At 61.1% G+C, this 16,636-nt stretch overlaps 1 protein-coding gene across 7 annotated transcripts in view; it reads right to left on the bottom strand.

Annotated features, from left to right (window-relative positions):
* Nucleotides 1-16,636, bottom strand: part of NAV1 (neuron navigator 1) — a 205,921-nt gene that overhangs the window by 63,261 nt on the left and 126,024 nt on the right. For 2 of the 7 annotated variants that reach the window (XM_072948836.1, XM_072948837.1), the window contains exon 1: nt 2,385-2,536. The exons of the other annotated variants lie outside the window; for them this stretch is intronic. In XM_072948836.1, the coding sequence (XP_072804937.1) occupies nt 2,385-2,437 (53 nt within the window). In that variant the 5' untranslated portion in view covers nt 2,438-2,536. Of the gene's footprint in view, nt 1-2,384; nt 2,537-16,636 lie in introns of those variants that run through there. 7 annotated transcript variants of the gene reach the window in all.

Here is a 16,636-nt window from a genome sequence, read left to right as displayed (position 1 = left end):
TCCAGCCAGAAGCAGCCGCTGGCTCTACTGTCCTGAGGCATTCTGTCCCCTCACAGGGGCTGACTCTGCGCCAGATCAGTGCCCTCTGCCCCAGAGGTCTCTGTGAGCAGGTCTTGTCCCCACAGGGCCCCCCGCTCCAGCTCAGGGCCCTTCCCAGGAGGGAGTCCCGGTGTGCTGAACAGGATAGATGCCTGCACTCCAGGCTTCCTGCCTGGAAGACACTGAAAGACTGTTTTCTGGGGCAGAAGAAGAGAAGGCTCTCTGGGAGAGACCGTAACACTCAGGTTGTATAAGAAAGGTGACAGCCTCCCTGCCCCCGCCCCCAGTAGATGTAACAACCACAGGCATCTGGGGAGGAAGGGCCCAGGGATGACCACAGTGTCCTCGGGCCGTCGGTCATGGAAACGCTGGAGGGCCGCCCAGCCATTCCCCCTGATGCTGCACATCCTCCCCTGGCTGCCTCCTCAGGAGCCCGAGCCGGCAGGGAAGGCAGCTCTTTGATCCCTGCTGGCCCCAATCAAACATCATTTACAAGTTAAGCTGTGAGCCATCCCCAGAGCAAGGGCCTGGGCTGAGCCCTCCCTCCGTGGATTAGAGCCGGGGTCATTAAATTTTACATTTGAACTCTGGCAATCCTTGGACTGGCCTCCACTTTACAACGTCCCCCCTCTCCTAACTCACCAGCCACAATCCCGCTGCAAGTTTGGGGCTTGAATGAGAAGGAAACCACGGGCCGAGCCAGCCCCGCCCCAGGCGGATGGCAGGCTGAGTAGCTGCGACGTGCCCTGGCACACCTGCTCAGAAGCCAGGCTCCGGCAAGACACCCAGTGAACACGCAGCAGCCGCGGCCCCAGGACAGGGAGCTAAGCTCACGGCACACAGCCTTGGTCTCCTGGGCGGGGCAGGCAGAGCACCAGTTCTAGGAATGACCTAGGAAAGGCTGGTGTCCGAAGGAAGGAGGGAGGGGCCCAGGGATGGGGTGCTGGAGTCGCCCGAGAGATTTTCACGTCTTCCGCGGTGGGTGAGGCAAAGAACCGGCGTAAGAACTCTCCTGCACACCCTGTGTGGACCTGAAGCGGCGCCTCAGCCGGGGTGGCAGAGGGAGCCGTGCGGGAGGAGGTTATGAAGGGACCCTCCCCTCTGCCTTCTCCGAGCCAGGCACTCAGGACTCAGGGCTCAGCCCAGGATCTTACCAGAAGGAGGAATGCCCAGAGGTCCCTGAATAGACCTCTGTTCTACAGAATATTCTGTTCATGAACTGACTCCTCTTACGACACCCCCAGTAGTCATCTTAGCCAAGTGACTCCAAGGGTCCCAAGTCACATTCTTACCGTGGTGGGGGTCAAAAAGCTAGAGGCCAGCGGGACTCTGCTTCCGAGGAGCTCCCAGGGCTGGAGATGCCCTCCCCTCCCAGGCCTTGCCCAATTCTTTGGCTCTGACCACGAGCCCTGAGACGGAGTGTTCGGACTTGCACTGGGGCTCCGCTGGGGAGCACCTCACAGGGCAGTCAGGGATCCGGGCAGCCCAGGGCTGCGAGGCTGGGGGAGGGAGTGGTCACAGCAAGGGGCATCCGGCCTCCCATTCAGCTCCTAATCTCCAACTTCCTTCGGTCCCGCAGGTCGGCAGGGAGACGAGGGGAGGGAGTGTGTACCCCAGGGTGGAAGCTCCCGGGAAGGCCAGTGTCAGCCCTCTCTCTCAGGCTGCTGGAATTTCCGAATCCTCTCGGAAGCGTGGTTTCCAAGTCGGCTGGGAAGGTCCCAGGGCTGGTCCCTGTCCTCCAGGATGCCTCTCCCCAGATCACGGGCTCTCGAATTATCCCAGAGAAGGGCTCCAGGTTCCACTCCGCTCAGAGACATCCGGTCAGCTGTGGGCTGGCAAATTCACCCCGACCCCCACGCCAGGTCTCTGCCTACACCTCCCAGCACCTCCTTTCACACCGAGAGACCCCCAGACCTTGCGGGGCTAGGGGAACCTAGCCGGGCCCCGGGGGGGCGGAAGCCTTCTCTCCTTCCACTCCCCAGACCCCCAAGACCCCGGCTCCCACAGCCCTGCAGGGAACCGGGGAAGTTCGGTCCAGTTGCGCTTCGTCCGGTCCCCGGGGACCCTACGCGTCCTGCCTTCCCTCCCTTCCCGAGACCCCTCCACACCCCCACCTCCAACCCCGGTGCCCACAAGCCGAACGCTCGGAGCCAGAGACTCAGGTGGCGCTGCCGTCCTCCGTCCTCCGTCCTCCGCGTCGCAGACGCGAGGGGGGCCAAGACCCTCCCCCTTGCGCACCCCACACCCACCCCCGCGAGGCTGCGGTCGCGGTGGGGCTGGGGGCGGGAACGGGGCGACGACGCGCCCGCGGGACTGCGGCCCGGCGGCGGGCCCGGGGCGCTTACCTGCGGGGGAAATTCGCCGTCCTCCCCGCCCTGGGCGGGGGCAGATGCAGCATCCTCCCCGGCGCAGGCGGCCGCCGGCCGGTGGGCACCCAGCGCAGGACCGCCGCGCCCGCGCCGCCGACCCCGCGGAGGTCTGAGCGCGGCCACGCGGACGGCCGGGGACCCGGGACCGGCCCTCGCCCCTCCGCTCCCGCCTCTCCCCCGCCCGCTCGCACTCCCGGCTCCAGCTGCACTTAAAGCGACAGAGCCCCACTTCCCCGTCGCCGCCTCAGGTCCCGAGCCCCGGCTGCGAGCGGGCCCTTTAACGCCCGGAGCAGGTAGACAAAGAGCTGCCGCGGCGCGGCCGTTCCAGGACCGGGAGGTGCGACCCGGCCGGGGCCGCGACCTCCACCCGGGCGGCTGCGGGTCACAGCCCCCCATGCCGGCTGCGGGTCCTAAACCCCACCCCACCCCACGCCGGCGGCGGGTCACCTCCCCCGACGCCGGCTGCAGGTCACAACCCCCACCCCACGCCGGCTGCCGGTTGACCCCAGCTCTTCCTCGCGCTGCGCGGGCACATGGGTGTGGGCATCCCTGGTCTCTGGGGACAGGAAGCCCGCGTGCGGTGGGTCGGGGAACCTGAACCCTCCCCAGAGGGCTTCCTCCAGCCGCCTCTCGGCCCCTTTCCAGGCTTTTAAAGTGGTGGGAGTAGGAGCATGGGATCAGCACATCCCCTAAAACCAGGTCTGCACAGGGTGCCGCGGGGGGTGCCAGGCAGGTGGGGCACAAGTGCCAGAGGCAGCTCAGAACTGTCCTCCTTACGGAGGGCGGGGGATGAGCACCCCCTCACCCGAGCAGTGCTGACCACCGGAGGTGGGGGCCTAGCCTCTCTCCAGCACCAGGGGAGACGGGGGGGGGGGGGGGGGGGGGGCCGGGACGGTGAGACCTGGGTCCCACCACGCCAGGGTCAGTGCCTCCATCCAGGGGGCATTTTCAGCTGACTGATTAGGAAGAAAAGGACCCCAAGAGGTGAAGATTTCAATGCAGAGTAAGAAAAAAGTGGGGCCCAGCAGGAGAGCTCTCCCACCCCTCCCTTCAGGGAATTCCTGGTAACTCAACCCCCTTTGGAGGAGGAAGGAGGCGGCACTGGGGCCTCACCGCCCCCTCCCCTGCCTCCTCCGGGCCTCACTCCCTGCCTCTGGGAGGGGCTGCGTGTGGAAGGCTAGTCCCAGTCCCAAAGTGACCCGGCAAACTGGGAGGACACCTTAGGTTACAGCCGCAGTTTCTTTAAACAAGAGAAGCAATGCCAGCACTGTTTGTTAAAAGCCCCAAAGTACCGAGCTAAGCTGACTGAGAACCACAGAGGCTCTGGGTTTGGGCCACGTGGGTAACAGCCACGCGCAGAGACCCAGGCCCAGGCCTGTCATCTCCTCACCTCTCAGCTTCCGGGCTACGTTTTCACCAATGTTAAGGCAGAGGAGATTCTCACCCACCCCACCCACTCCCCTCCTGCAGCAAGGCCTGGTTGGTGCTTTGAGTCCTGGAGAACCTCCCTTCTCCCCCCCCCCCCGCCCCCGACTGGCTACAGTCCTCGGGGTGCCCAGCGCCACCGCTCTGGCAGCAGCTCCAGCAGGTGGGAAACCTCACAGAGGCAACTCAGTCCTGGACCCCCGAGCAGTCTGAGTTGGGGAGGGGTCTGTTTCTGAGGGTGCACTGTGGCCAAGTTTCCCAAACATGCTTTGAGATCAGAGGTGAGTCCACAGCGGCAGTGCTCCCCCACCAACCTCTCAGGCGACCCCCTAGCATGGGGGGAAATTGGTTTGTATCCCCTTTACGCTTTCTGAGTTGTGGGATTTAGGAAAGATGCCCCAGGCTGACCAGCTTTGGGCGGTATCAGCAAGGCACCTCGCTCCAGGACGGTGTCCCTACCCCCCCTCCCCCACCTGGCCGTCTGTCCTGGTCCCTGCCGGCCACCCTACCCTCACCACCACCCGAAACGGACGGTGAGTCTCAGAGCCCCTGCCTGTGCAGCTGTGCTGGGGCCAGCCTGGCTCATCTGGGCAACAGCTTAGGGAGCTGTGCACCATGAGGGATTCTCTTCAGGCTCAGCCAGCACGGAATCCCGAGTAATGCGACTTGGTCTCAGCCAGAGGAATGTCACCAGCAGGAGATGTTTTTCCTCCAGATCTGGCTGTGTGGTTTCCATAAGGTTTCCTCCTTTGTGGCTTTCTGGGCAGAGCCTGAGGGGAGGGAGAAGAGGCCTGGAAGGGGTAGAGCACAAGGCTTTACTTGGAGGACGCCAGCAAGTCTTTTGTGTGGGGGACTGAGCTGTCCCTGGACCTGCCTGCACAGCCCTGCAGAGCCCAGCCTCCTCTCTCTGCCTCCTCACACCGGCAGCCTGCCCAACTTCCCCTCCCCAGGCACTTCACCCCCCACAGAAATGGGGGAACAGGCCCGAAAGAGAGCAAGTCTCAGCCAGCAGCTTAGCAGGGGAGGGGTCCCATCTTTCAGGGTCCCCCAATAAGAGAATTCTGGGCCAGAGGATCTGTGAACCCCCTCCTTCTTGGCGCCGGTTCCTGAGCAGCCAGAACCCAATAGAATCTGAGGTTTTCCTCTGCGTCGCCCCCTTCCTTCTCAGCGAGGAACGTGGGCTGCACGGAGAGTCTACCTCCCTCCACTTTGGGACCCACCTTCCTGTTGTGGCAGGCTGGAGTGGACAGTCACCAGGAAAGACAAGGGTCCCTGGAGGCTCCTTGGGTGAAGACCATGCAAATCTGTACCTGCTGTTTTCAGCCAACAGGTCAAGGCCCTTTGGGTAACTGAACAGAAGGGCTATCTGGGTGCTTTTGTGAAGACAGGTAATCACAGCCTCCCTGATCAGCAGCCCCCACCTCACCCATCATGGGGAGGGGGCAGAGTGTAGGGGACTGCGGTCTAGCTGCCTGGACAACAGTAGGGGGCACGCAGGGATGACTCTGAGCTGTCTTTCTAGGTCCCCGGCTGCGGGTTGTAGCCTGGGGCAGAGTGGCTGGGGGCCCGAGGCGCAGGGTGGAGGGGAGACACCTGCTGAAAGGCAGCTGAGAGTTAAGCACTTTTCCAGAAAGAAAACCCAGCCAAAGAGGGAGAGAAAAAAGACCTGTCCATCTCAGCCAGCCCGCTCCACGCTCCTCCCCCAAAGAGCCCTTGGGAGGCAAGATCCTGTCCATCTCCGGTGCCGGGTCCACCAGGTGGCTCTTTACAGGGGCAGCCGAGACCTGGAGAGGCCAGGGAATGTCCAATGCAGAGGGCGGGGGTCTTCCATCCAGATCCCCTCCCCCCCGCCCCTTTCCACACACACCTTGAAGGATCTCAGGCCCAAGGTCTCCAGACCAGTGCCCCACTGCCAGCAGAGACACCCAAAGATAGCTGGGGGGAGGCTCTGGTTGTCTCCCTGACAGTTACCTCAGACGCTGTGGGTTTGGTGAAAGCAAGGCAAGAAAAAAGGGAGAAAGACTTGCAGGAAAGTTCCGTGTGGTCTGGGTTCCTGGGTCACCTGTCTGGGCCCGACCACAGCCCGGAGTTCCTGCTGAGCCCCAGAAGTGAGACCCTCGAGAAGCCCAGGGCCCCAGGGTCGGCTCTGTCTCTGGACAGACTCCCACGTCCCCTCTTTCCCACCATTTCTGGAGCTCTTCACCCCTTTGGCAGAAAAGTCACACAGCAGGGGGAGCTGGGCCTGGAGACACCGCTGTATCTTGTATCCCAGCCGGACTGAGCTGGCAGCATCTTGGCAGACGCAGGACAGAAAGCGTGTCAGCACGCAGAGAGAGGTGGAGAGAGAGAATTAAACCAGAGTGGGGGAGGGGGTGAACTAACCGTGATCACCCTGTGCTGGGGCCTCACGCGGGCCCTGGGGAATGACCGGGCCACTTCTCTAATCCCAGCTTTTCCAAACCTACCCCAGACCCCGGCGACTCCACTGAATTCTGGGGAATCATTTGTTGTGACCTTGGTAGGAAAACCTATAAAAGTCATTCCTGGCCTCTGGGTGTCCCTTTCACATTACAAAACAGGGTTTTATTTCCAAATGACCCGGTGACCTCAGGCGAGCAGGTGTCATTACACTGGCTTTACAATACTGTGCCCAGGAAGGTCTGGAGAGCAGCCACAGGCACGGGAGCCATGACGACGCAGCCCCAGGTCAGGGGCCACGGGAGCCCCAGTGGCTGTCGTGGCCACTCGGGGAGGCAAGGGTTTTCAGGAGCTCCCTGTGTGTGACCCTGGCGAGCTCTCCCCTCCTGACCCAGCAAGGCTGCAGGCATCCTCACCAACCTCCAGGCCCCGCCAGAGGGACACACTGGGCAGCCCTGAACAGACCCGCTCCGAGAATCCAGGTGTCAGAGCCCAAAAAAACCTTCGGAGAGCATCCAGCTGGGCTCCCTCATCCTCCCAGAGGACAGGAGGGCTCAGAAAGGGCAAGCGAGGTGCTCATGGCCCTCCTTCCGTAGAAGCCTCTTGATTCCCAGGACAGCGCTCCTCCCCAACCCCTCCCCAGGGCAGCCAGCCGGCCGGGGCTCAGAGGGAAAGCTTCCGAGGGTGGGAGGAGAGTCTGGATCGGGCCCTGGAGCCAGCAGATGGACTGTGGAGTGTCCCAAACAAAGCCCAGCCCTTCTTGGCCGGGCGAGATATCCCAGGGTAGGAAGTGAGCCAGCTGGGGGAAGGGGTCCGGCTTCCAGCTGTGTTACCGCTCCCCAAATATTTACAGGACCTCCAAGGAGGCTGGCCTTTCTCACCACCGCACAGCTGGGACGCGGGGCAGCCCCGCCAGATCTCACACAGTGGGCTACTGTGTTAGTTGTCTCAGCTTAACACCCTCTGTCCATGTCCCAAACCTCAGTGCCTGTGTGGTTCCGAGAGCACTGGGCGGACGGAACGGTGGGCACGGGGCCAGCAGGGAAGCTGCCCCTCCAGCAGGGCCTGGAGGACGCTGGCTGCCCCGGGCAGATACGAGCGTGTGAGCGTGTGTGTGTGATTTCAGGAGTCCCAGGGTCCCCATTACTGAGTTGGACCTCTAATCTCTGGAGAGAAATAGAAATAAAATCTCATACCACGTGCGGATGCACTGTAAATGCCTGTCTCCTTTTACCCTGAACCCTGCTCTCCACCTCCACCTCCAGCCCCGCCCCTGCTCCAAGCCGCCATCCTCTCCTGCCCAGCAGCCTCCTTCCCACGCTCCCCAGGCCCCCGTGGCAACACGTGTCAGGCCTCATCGCTCCTCTGCCTGAACCCGCCTACGCCCTCCCCTCATCTGCGCCACCCGGCCCCTGGCTGCCTCCTGACCTCATTTCTGACCGCCGTCCCTCGTTTACTCTGCTTCAGCCATGCTGACCTCTCTGCAGGTCCCTGAACACGTGCCCTTCTTGCCTCAGGGACTTGAACGTGCTCTCCTGTGCACGGTTTACTGGCGTTTCCCCCGACCACCCTCTCTAACACCCCCACCCTGCCACTCTGCCCCTCGCCCTGCGCTACCACCCTCAGGGCGCAGGTCCCTCCTAGTCTACTGTATACTTGCCAGCTGGCTTGCTGGCCCTCCCTCGTCTGTACATGAGTGTAAGAATGCTGTCTTCTCCCTCCTGCTGTACCCCCGGGCCTGGGGCTGAACGGGCTCGACAAGTACTCACTGGACATGTGAATAAGCAACTCAAGGCAGCTGTCATCCCCTTTCCTTTCAGACAGTGAGACTGAAGCACAGAGAGGCTAAGTCACCCATCCAGGGTCATGCGGGCAAGGGTGGCAAAAAATGTCCAGGTCCATCGGACTCCAGGGTGTTCCAGGGGCATGGCCAGCCTGCCTCCCAAGAACAGGAACCTACGTACAGGGACCGGAGGAGAACAGAGACATACAGCTGCTGCCGCCCAGCCTTCGGGGCAGCTGCTCAGAGCTGGGGAGGGCAGGACCTCACATAGGAGCCTAAATCCAGAAAACAGCAACCATTCGAGGACAGGTCAGCACAGCCACGGGGCAGCTGGCTACGCCCGGGGCCCCTCTGCAGGGGCTTGGGGCTCAGAGAGGGATGGTGACAGGCAGGTGATAAGCCCGCGTCCTGGGGGCCTCTGCTACGGAAAGTCCCACTACCCGAGTCTGCCCACGTGGCCGCGCCCATGGAGGGGGGTCACTCCTGAAGCGCCCCTTGTCATCAGACCTACAAGGACCAGGGCACAAGCGAGACAAGGGATAGGAAGGCTGAGAGACGGAGGTGACCAGTGAGAAGAGAGGCCAGGAAAGAAGCCAGTCGGTTGGGGGTGAGCAGCCAGGAAAAGAGGACAGCAGCTCGACGGAGATGCGCCCCGTCTCTCCAGCCGGAGACTGGAGGCACAGGCAGGGCACAAGGCAGCCGCCTTTAACACGAGCTGGCCCCGGGAGCAGGGCGGGTGGGCTGGCGGGAAGGCTCGCCCTGCTCTGGGTCCGGCCCCCGGGGGCCGCTCCATCTTGGGGCTCACCGGCCTGTCAGGATGCCGGCTCCCCGCCCTCAGCCAGTGGACCTGGTGCACACACTGCCTCTGTGTATCCGGCCCCTCACACACGTGTTTGGACGGGTCTCACACAGCGTCTGTCTCTCACTCCCCTCCTTGGCGTGCACGTCACGAAGGCACTGGCTGTGTGTACTGATGGCACAAGCCCCGGCAGCCTGTCCCACCTCGTCTCTCTGTGACCCTGTCTTGCACATTCCGTGAGTGTGGATCTGTCTGATGCGGCTGCGTGCCTGTGGTCTCTCCGGGCCTCACTCTTCCTGCCTGTTTCTCAAATCCAGACTTTCATGCGTCTGCCTTTGCTCACCTGCAAATCACCCGACAGGCAAGGATGTCCTCGCACGCGTCTCAGCGGGCAAGGGCCCCGCCCGGCCTGCTGGCTTGTCTTCAGCTGCAGTGAATGGTCTTTTGCTGCCTGACCAGAGACATCTGATAGCCCAGAGGCCACAGCTGGCCCCCCGGAGCATCCTGGGACCTGGGACAGCTCCGCCCTTGAGCCGGGCCCACAGAGCCCCAGTCATAGGCGTGGTTGGCTCCCTCTGTCCCCAGCTGTGGCTGCAGTGGTTTCCCAAAGCACGACTCCACGTGAAGACGGAGAGGTCGCTCAGGGGCATTGTGGGAGGGTCTCTAAAGACGACGCACGGTCCGCTGACAGCATGGCCTGCGGGGGGGCTGAGGGAAGCTCCTACCCCAGTGGAAGGCGTGGGGTCCCTGCCCCTGACGCCTCCCCAGCAGAGGGCACAGGCACTGCATGCACAGGGAAAGGGCTCTGCAGTGCAGAGAAGAGCCGGGCCAGGGTGGGGCGGGGTGGGGGCCCGAGGCCCAGGTTTGCTCTGGTGCCGCCACTTGTAAGTTTGTGCTCCTGGCGCACTGAGCGGAGTTCCAGGTTCCTCACCTGTCAGCTGCGGGAAAGAACACCTAATTCGTGATGCTGTTAAGATTAAGTAAGATAAAGCCCCTGGTGTTTTGTGAACCACATGTGATGCGATTGTCAGGCAGCCATGAAAGCACAAGCCACCACGGTGCAGGCGGGGCCCTGGTTCCAGGATGACCTGGGGTGGGACAGGGCCCACCCTGCAGAGGAACTGGGCAGGGCCGCAGGGGGTGGGTCTGGCAGAGACCAGAGAGCGACTGGGCACCGCCACCCAGGTTGGAAGGGTCCTTTCCACAGGTGGCCTTCAAACCTCTAGAGCTTTGGTTTTCTGGGGGCCAACCAAGAGAAGGGAGGGAGGTGACACGTGCTGAGCACCTGCTGTATGCCCAGCATGTTAACACAATGCACTGCAGCATCCCATTCCCGCTAGAGCAGTGCGCACTTTCCCAAAGCCTCAGAGCTAGGATCTGAGCCCACTCCAAATTTGTGCTCTTCCTGTAATATCAGACGGTGTGGGCTCCCCAGGCACCACACAAGCCCAGCTGGCTTATCCCAGAACACAAGGTGTGCGGGGCAGAGGGAGAGGCTGACGGTGAAAGAGGAGAGAGGAGCAGGCGGGTAGGCAGTGGACGGGGCCGGCGGGGGGATGCCAAACCATCCCAGCAGCTTCCTCAGCCTGCCCCCGTCTCGACTGTCAACCAGACTGCATGCCAACAAGCGCAGAGAAACCCAGCAGCTCTGCTGCAGGCTACCAGGATGCTCCAGAGGGGCCCCTCCCCAGCCTGCGTCGGTTGCCTTGGCAACCAGCACAATCACCACCTTTGGAATACCTGGCTCACTCCAACCTTCCAGCATCCCAGTCCGGTTTGAACAGACCCGTGGTCCTGATGGCCCCACACCGACTCAGGAGTGCTAGCCCTATTCTGTTTTAAGAATTAAGAGTGTTTTGAGAGCCAGGGGCTCTAAAGCCACCCACTCCCTCCCAAAAGACCCAGGAGTCTTGATTCCACACCCTCCTTCCTGTCGTGCCGTCCTTTATAACTGATACTCTTTGTATCCCCACTGCGTGCCCTCTGCAGCCACAGCTCCGCAGACACAGACGGAGCCCCTCTGCGGGCACCTGTGACTCTCAGCCTGAGGGATTCCTCTCCGCCCTTGGAGAGCAGCCAGAGAACCAGGATGCAGTATCCCGGGAGCTGCGCTCAGCCAGTCACGGACGGGAATCGAAAGAGATAAATGTGTCCTTGTCCTCGGGTGGGACGTGATCCCCGGGAGTCCCCAGGCCCCACAGACCGCAGCAGTGACCTGCACACGACGGGCCCTGCGCTGGCCTCCCCACCCCCATCAGTGCTTTCTGGAATTGCCCCCCAAATAAACCACTTGCACTCAAACCCTCGTCCCAAGGTCTGCTTCTGGGGACCCCATCCCAGGCACCCTTTACATACTACACACATGAGCTAGTGTGAGGGACAGACCACCCCGCTAGCCGGGCCACCTGTGTGGTCCCGTGGGCAATGAGCTTGGCCACACTGCACAAGCACGTGCTGGACCCACGGCCGGTCTCCAGAGCACATGCGGGCTCCCTCTGCCACACGAGAGCCTCGTGTGAACAGGTACCACTGGGCCAGGACACATCCCACCAGCCTGATAACCTGCTTGGTTTGTTGCTGCCAAGTGAGGATCAGAAACATCACTTTTAAGCATGAAGGTTAGCATATGCTTTTCCAAATCCTGTCTCATCACGGAGAGTGAGCACGTGGCAGCTTAGGCCCGCCAGCGTGCCACCGCCTGGCGTCAAACGGCTAACCAGCAGCAGCCAGCGATCAACGCCTGACATACACGAGGTAAACGCGTCCAAGAGTCACGGTCCTCACTCCGCCCGCCCGACGGCACTGCCTATGCCAGTAAGGCCGCTCTCGAAGGTCACTGAACGGCACACCGCAGGACTAAAAGCACACCAGGACACTGTCACAAAGCAATAAGACCGTCCCTCACAACAGACTCACGCCCAAGCTCAGCGAGCTCGCCCGTCGAGTTTAAGAAGTCTGGTTCTGATTCTCTAACGGTCCCCTGGTGAAGACAGGGGCCATCAGGTAAATGAGCAGAACAGTAAGTTGAGATCAGAGCAAACAGATTTCAAACCAATGGTTCTTTACACGCTTTTAAGCACTCCTGCTCTTTTCCACTTGATCCTCACAAGGCAAAGTGATCACCTTTTAACAAATGAACAAATTAAGACCCAGAGAGGTTGATGACCTGCTCAGGGCCACACAGCAGGTGAGAGGGTGCTCAGGGCGGAGCTCCAGGCATCCAGATGCCCCTTCCCCGGCACCGCAGGCAACATCGGCCATGGCTGTGTGAGTGATCCAGGGTCCACACTGTAATCGTGAGCTTTACCCCCAAAGAGGCAGCAACAAACGTCTGGTTAACACCACATCACCTCTGCTGCCCAGACCGCAGCCGTCCCACCTCCCTGCTAGACTGAAGCCGCTCAGGGGCAGGAACTGTCTCCTCCCTGAGCCTGAATGCTGGGTCCTCCCCAGGACAGCCCCTCTCCTCTGTCCCCATCCTCATGTCCACCGGCAAAAGCCAGGCCTGGCCCAGCCGCCCACTGCGTGGGATGCCTAAAGGCCTGCCAAGAATGGGGGAGACAGAGACTCTCCTCCCGCCTGCCCAAGTCCAGGAGTTCTCTCCCTTCTGTACAAACCCCACAAACCCAGTGCCCATGGCAAGAGGGCTCTGTCACCGAAGCTAGGGGGTGGGCACCTTGGGGCCCGCCAAGCCAGGGCACGGCCAGCGAGGCCCCTGCTCGGGAGCGCAGCTGCACGGGCCCTGGCCGCCGCTCCGCAAGGCGGGAGGGGCTCTTTAAGGCTGGAGCCCCTGCCTCTGGAAGCCCAGAGCCAGCCTGGGAGGAGGCAGAGGCCTACGGTTTATTTTATTTGACATCTTTCAACGTCAGGACACTTCAGCGCCAAGGAGGAAACGAATCCCGTCTGTCCCCAAGCCCCAAGGACAGCTCAAGAGGGCAGGCTGGGGGGGCGGGGCCAGGAGGGGCCAGGCTGGGGAGGGCGGGGCCAGGAGGGGCCAGGCTGGGAAGGGAGGGGCCAGGAGGGGGCCAGGCTGGGGGCGGGGCCAGGCTGGGGAGGGCGGGGCCAGGAGGGGCCAGGCTGGGGAGGGCGGGGCCAGGAGGGGCCAGGCTGGGAAGGGAAGGGCCAGGAGGGGGCCAGGCTGGGGGCGGGGCCAGGCTGGGGAGGGCGGGGCCAGGAGGGGCCGGGCGGGGCCAGGGCCAGGCGGGGCCAGGCGGGGGGGCGGGGCCAGGCTGGGGCCGCCAGCCGCACGGTGCGGGGCGTGGGGACCACCTGAGGACAGTTTCTGGGAGCCCCGCCGAGCCCAACACACCGGCAGGGCTCCGTTAAGGAGGCTGGTCAGCTCTGGCTAAGATTCTGCGGCTGTGGGCCGCTGGACAGCGCTCCTGCCAGTATCGCAGAGACAAGGCTACAGCAGATGACAACCGCCCCTTGGAGGTGTGCGACAGGCAGCGCTGCTGGTGACACGGCTGGGATTCCTGCCTGACGCTGCGAAGCCCAGACACAGCCTAGAGCATCACTGGCCTGGCGGAAATGGAGACAGTGAGAGGCAGGTTCAAGTCAAAGGAGGGAGGGGCCGCAGGGCAGTCCTGCATCCACCTCTGCAGGTGCGGCCCTCCACCCCTCCCGCCCCGACCCCCAGGCCAGTGACACAGAGATGGCTGTGCAACTTACCTTCTTACTCAGATTAAATTCCAGACCTTCCTATCTTCAGAAAAACAAATTCCTTTTCTTTTTTCAAGAGGTAAAAGCGTCCTGAGCTGCCATTTGGACAATCAGCAGCCCGTCGATGTTGCTGGTGGTGGTGCACGCCGGGCACCACCCTGCAGGACCCGAGGCAGGTGGCAGTCAGTCCAGGGGCCAGAGTTTAAGAGGACCATTCACAGCCTGAAACCTTCCAGAGGAGGGTGACTGGGATAACTGGGATCTGGAAAACTGGGCCATGTAAGGAAGCACTGAAATGAGCCGGGGCCTTTTTTTGGTCTTGAGAAGAAACTGAGCCATCATTGAGAACACGCCGAAATATCTGAATGAAGAGTTCCACCTCCTCTCTTTCCCTCGGATGACAACATTTGAACCAACAGGCAGCAGTGAAGCCTTAGAAACTGTCCTGTGACCTCGCTTGTTTTGGAATGGAACGCGTCTCCTGTCACTGACCACGCAAACCACGGCTTGAAGACTGGCTGTCGGAGTTCCTGCAGGGAAGATCTGCACACTTTATGGAAAGGACTGGCCCCAGTCACTGAGAAAAGTCAGAAACGATGTTTTCTTGAGCGAGCGGAGCATCGGCCCAGCAGGCTGGGCGTGAGACTTGGGGTCTGTATTTTTTTAAAAATCCCGTCAGCTTAGAGGAAAGCATTGGGGAAGAAGTTCCTGACGCAGGACTTGGCAATGAATCCTTGGCTACAACACCCACGGTGCGGGCAACAAAAGAAGCAGCAGGTAAATTGGACATCACAAGGTGAGAAGTGTGTGTGCATCCAAGGGCACAAGTGGCAGAAGGAGAAGGCGGCGCACAGGACGGCAGAAAGTGCTTCCTGCCCAAGAAGGGCCTGCCACCCAGAACATACAGAGCTCCTCCAATCCCACAACAGCAACGGAACGGCCCCGTTAAAAAGCGGGCGAAGGGCTGCCTTGAATGGGTATTTCTCCAAGAGGACAAAGAACAGCTAGTAAACACGTGAAGAGGCTCGGCATCACTAGCCATTAGGGAGATGCAGGTTAAAACCGCAGCAACATACAACTGCGCACCCATCGGGATGGCTGTTATTAAAAAACCAAATAGAAAGTAGTGCCAGCGAGGATGTGGGGACACCGGGACCCCCAGGCCTTGCCGGCAGGAATGTGAAATGCTGTGGCCACTGTGGAAAACAGTAGGGAGGTTCCTCAAAAAGTTTAAAATAGAGTTACCATGTAATCCAGCAATTCCACTTCTGGGTACACACCCAAAAGAATCAGTGCACACTCTCAAGGAGATACCCGTGCAGCCACGTTCAGGGCCAGGTTACTTACGACAGCTAAAGGGGGCAACAACCCACATGTGCATGCTGCCGTGCACATGGATGAACGGAATGTGGTCCATATGCACCATGCAATATTATTCAGCCTAAAAAGGAAGGAAATTCTGACACCTGCTACCGCAGGGATGAACCTCGAGGACAAGATGCCGAGTGAAATAACCCGCTCACAAAACGACAAACACCGTGCGGTCCCACTTACAAGAAGTCCCTGGGGGAGTCACGCTCACAGAGACAGAAAGTGGAAGGGCTGGGGCCAGGGGCTGGGGCCTGAGTACAAATGGGGCAGAGTTTCAGTCCGGGGAGGTGAGCAGGTCCTGGAGAGGAGCGTCGGTGACTGCGAGACACTAGTGTGAACATCGTCAGTGCCACTGCGCTCTGCACTTAAGAGTGGCTGACGTATTAGCCATTTACCGGAGACACACTGCACCACAATTTTTAAAAATACGTAATTTTAAAGGGTATGATCGTTTCGGCAGCTGCAGCCGATTCCCCTTCCTCATTCTAGTTTGCTGAGCTTCAGTTCGAAGAATTTGCCTTCCCGAAGCTCCCCCAGATCAGCAACCCAGGAAGGGGCCCGGCATCCGGACGGAGCAGGGGGAGATGCCTGGGGCCTGAGCACGGGCCTGGGAAGCATCCTGGGGGACAACCCGCAGCAGACGACAGAACACCAAGAAGCCTCAGGGCCACTGCCATCCTGCACGGCTCACCAGGGTGGTTTGTGGTGGCTGCGTCGCCGGCGGGGGCAGCAGAAGCCCAGCGCTCAGCCTCACCAGTCCGGCTGGCCCAGGGCTGGGAGTTCCGAGAGGCAGGAAGTGAATGGCCACGGGCAGTGGCTGGTGGGGGAGGACGGGTGTCACTGGTGGGTGAGAAGGGAAGGGCATAGCCCTGCCCATTTATTGAACTGGAAAAGCAGCTTTCTTAGGAGCAGGACATTTTCTAAATTGCAAAACCCAGATGGAAACCACAGTGGGGCGGGAGGACATGAGGAGGCCGGCAGGGCAAGTGTGGCTCAGGTTGGCCGGTTTCTCCAAGGTCTGCGGAACTTAGGATGCCCTGTTTCTAGCAAAAACACAACACTTAACCATGAAAACACATCCTTGAGGAGGGACTGCTTATGTTACAGTGACTGGGGCATGCACACAGAGTCCTGTCAACTCTGCCCAAGCAAGTGGAAGGACCGGCGTGCCCACAGCCCTGGCGGGGAAGGGGACGCCGGAGAGTCCGCAGACCGGAGCGCTGGGAGACGCTGCTGACTGCAGACTGACTGCAAACAAGTCCTGTCAGATTATCTTGGAACCGGCACTGCAGTCACAGCGAGGCCCACTTTACAGGGGTGGCCATGCCAACACGCTTTTCTGGAGCCCCGAGAACTCGAGGCTCCCCTGGGCTGCTGGTGGGTGAGTGCGCAGGGAGGGAAGGCCTCATTCCCGCCAGACCAGGGCACTCTGCTTTTTCACACACACACAGTGTCCAGAGGGAAGAGGAGAAGGAAAGCGTGCAGAGGCATCTGTCCTGGCTCCCCCAGCACGCACACCCCACCTCTGAATCTATGCCCCCACGACTGTCCCTGCTGCTGACCCCAACGGGCTCTGCTCAGACTGCCCAGGGCCTCAGGGCAGGGCTGGGGCCCTCAGGGGCAGGAGTCCGTCCCCTCCTTTGGAGGGGTATTTTAGCAATAGTAACAGCAGTAACCACAGCAATTAAAATTAACAGCTAATACGTTATCGAGCAAAAAGCCAGCGAGTATTCCAAGCACTTTACGTGATGAATGCCCGTAATCCTCATA

This window comes from Vicugna pacos, chromosome 23, assembly GCF_048564905.1.
Source record: "Vicugna pacos chromosome 23, VicPac4, whole genome shotgun sequence".
Lineage (NCBI taxonomy): Eukaryota > Metazoa > Chordata > Mammalia > Artiodactyla > Camelidae > Vicugna > Vicugna pacos.
The sequence above is the reverse complement of the archived record's forward strand: the minus strand, read 5'-3'. Positions and strand labels throughout refer to the sequence as shown.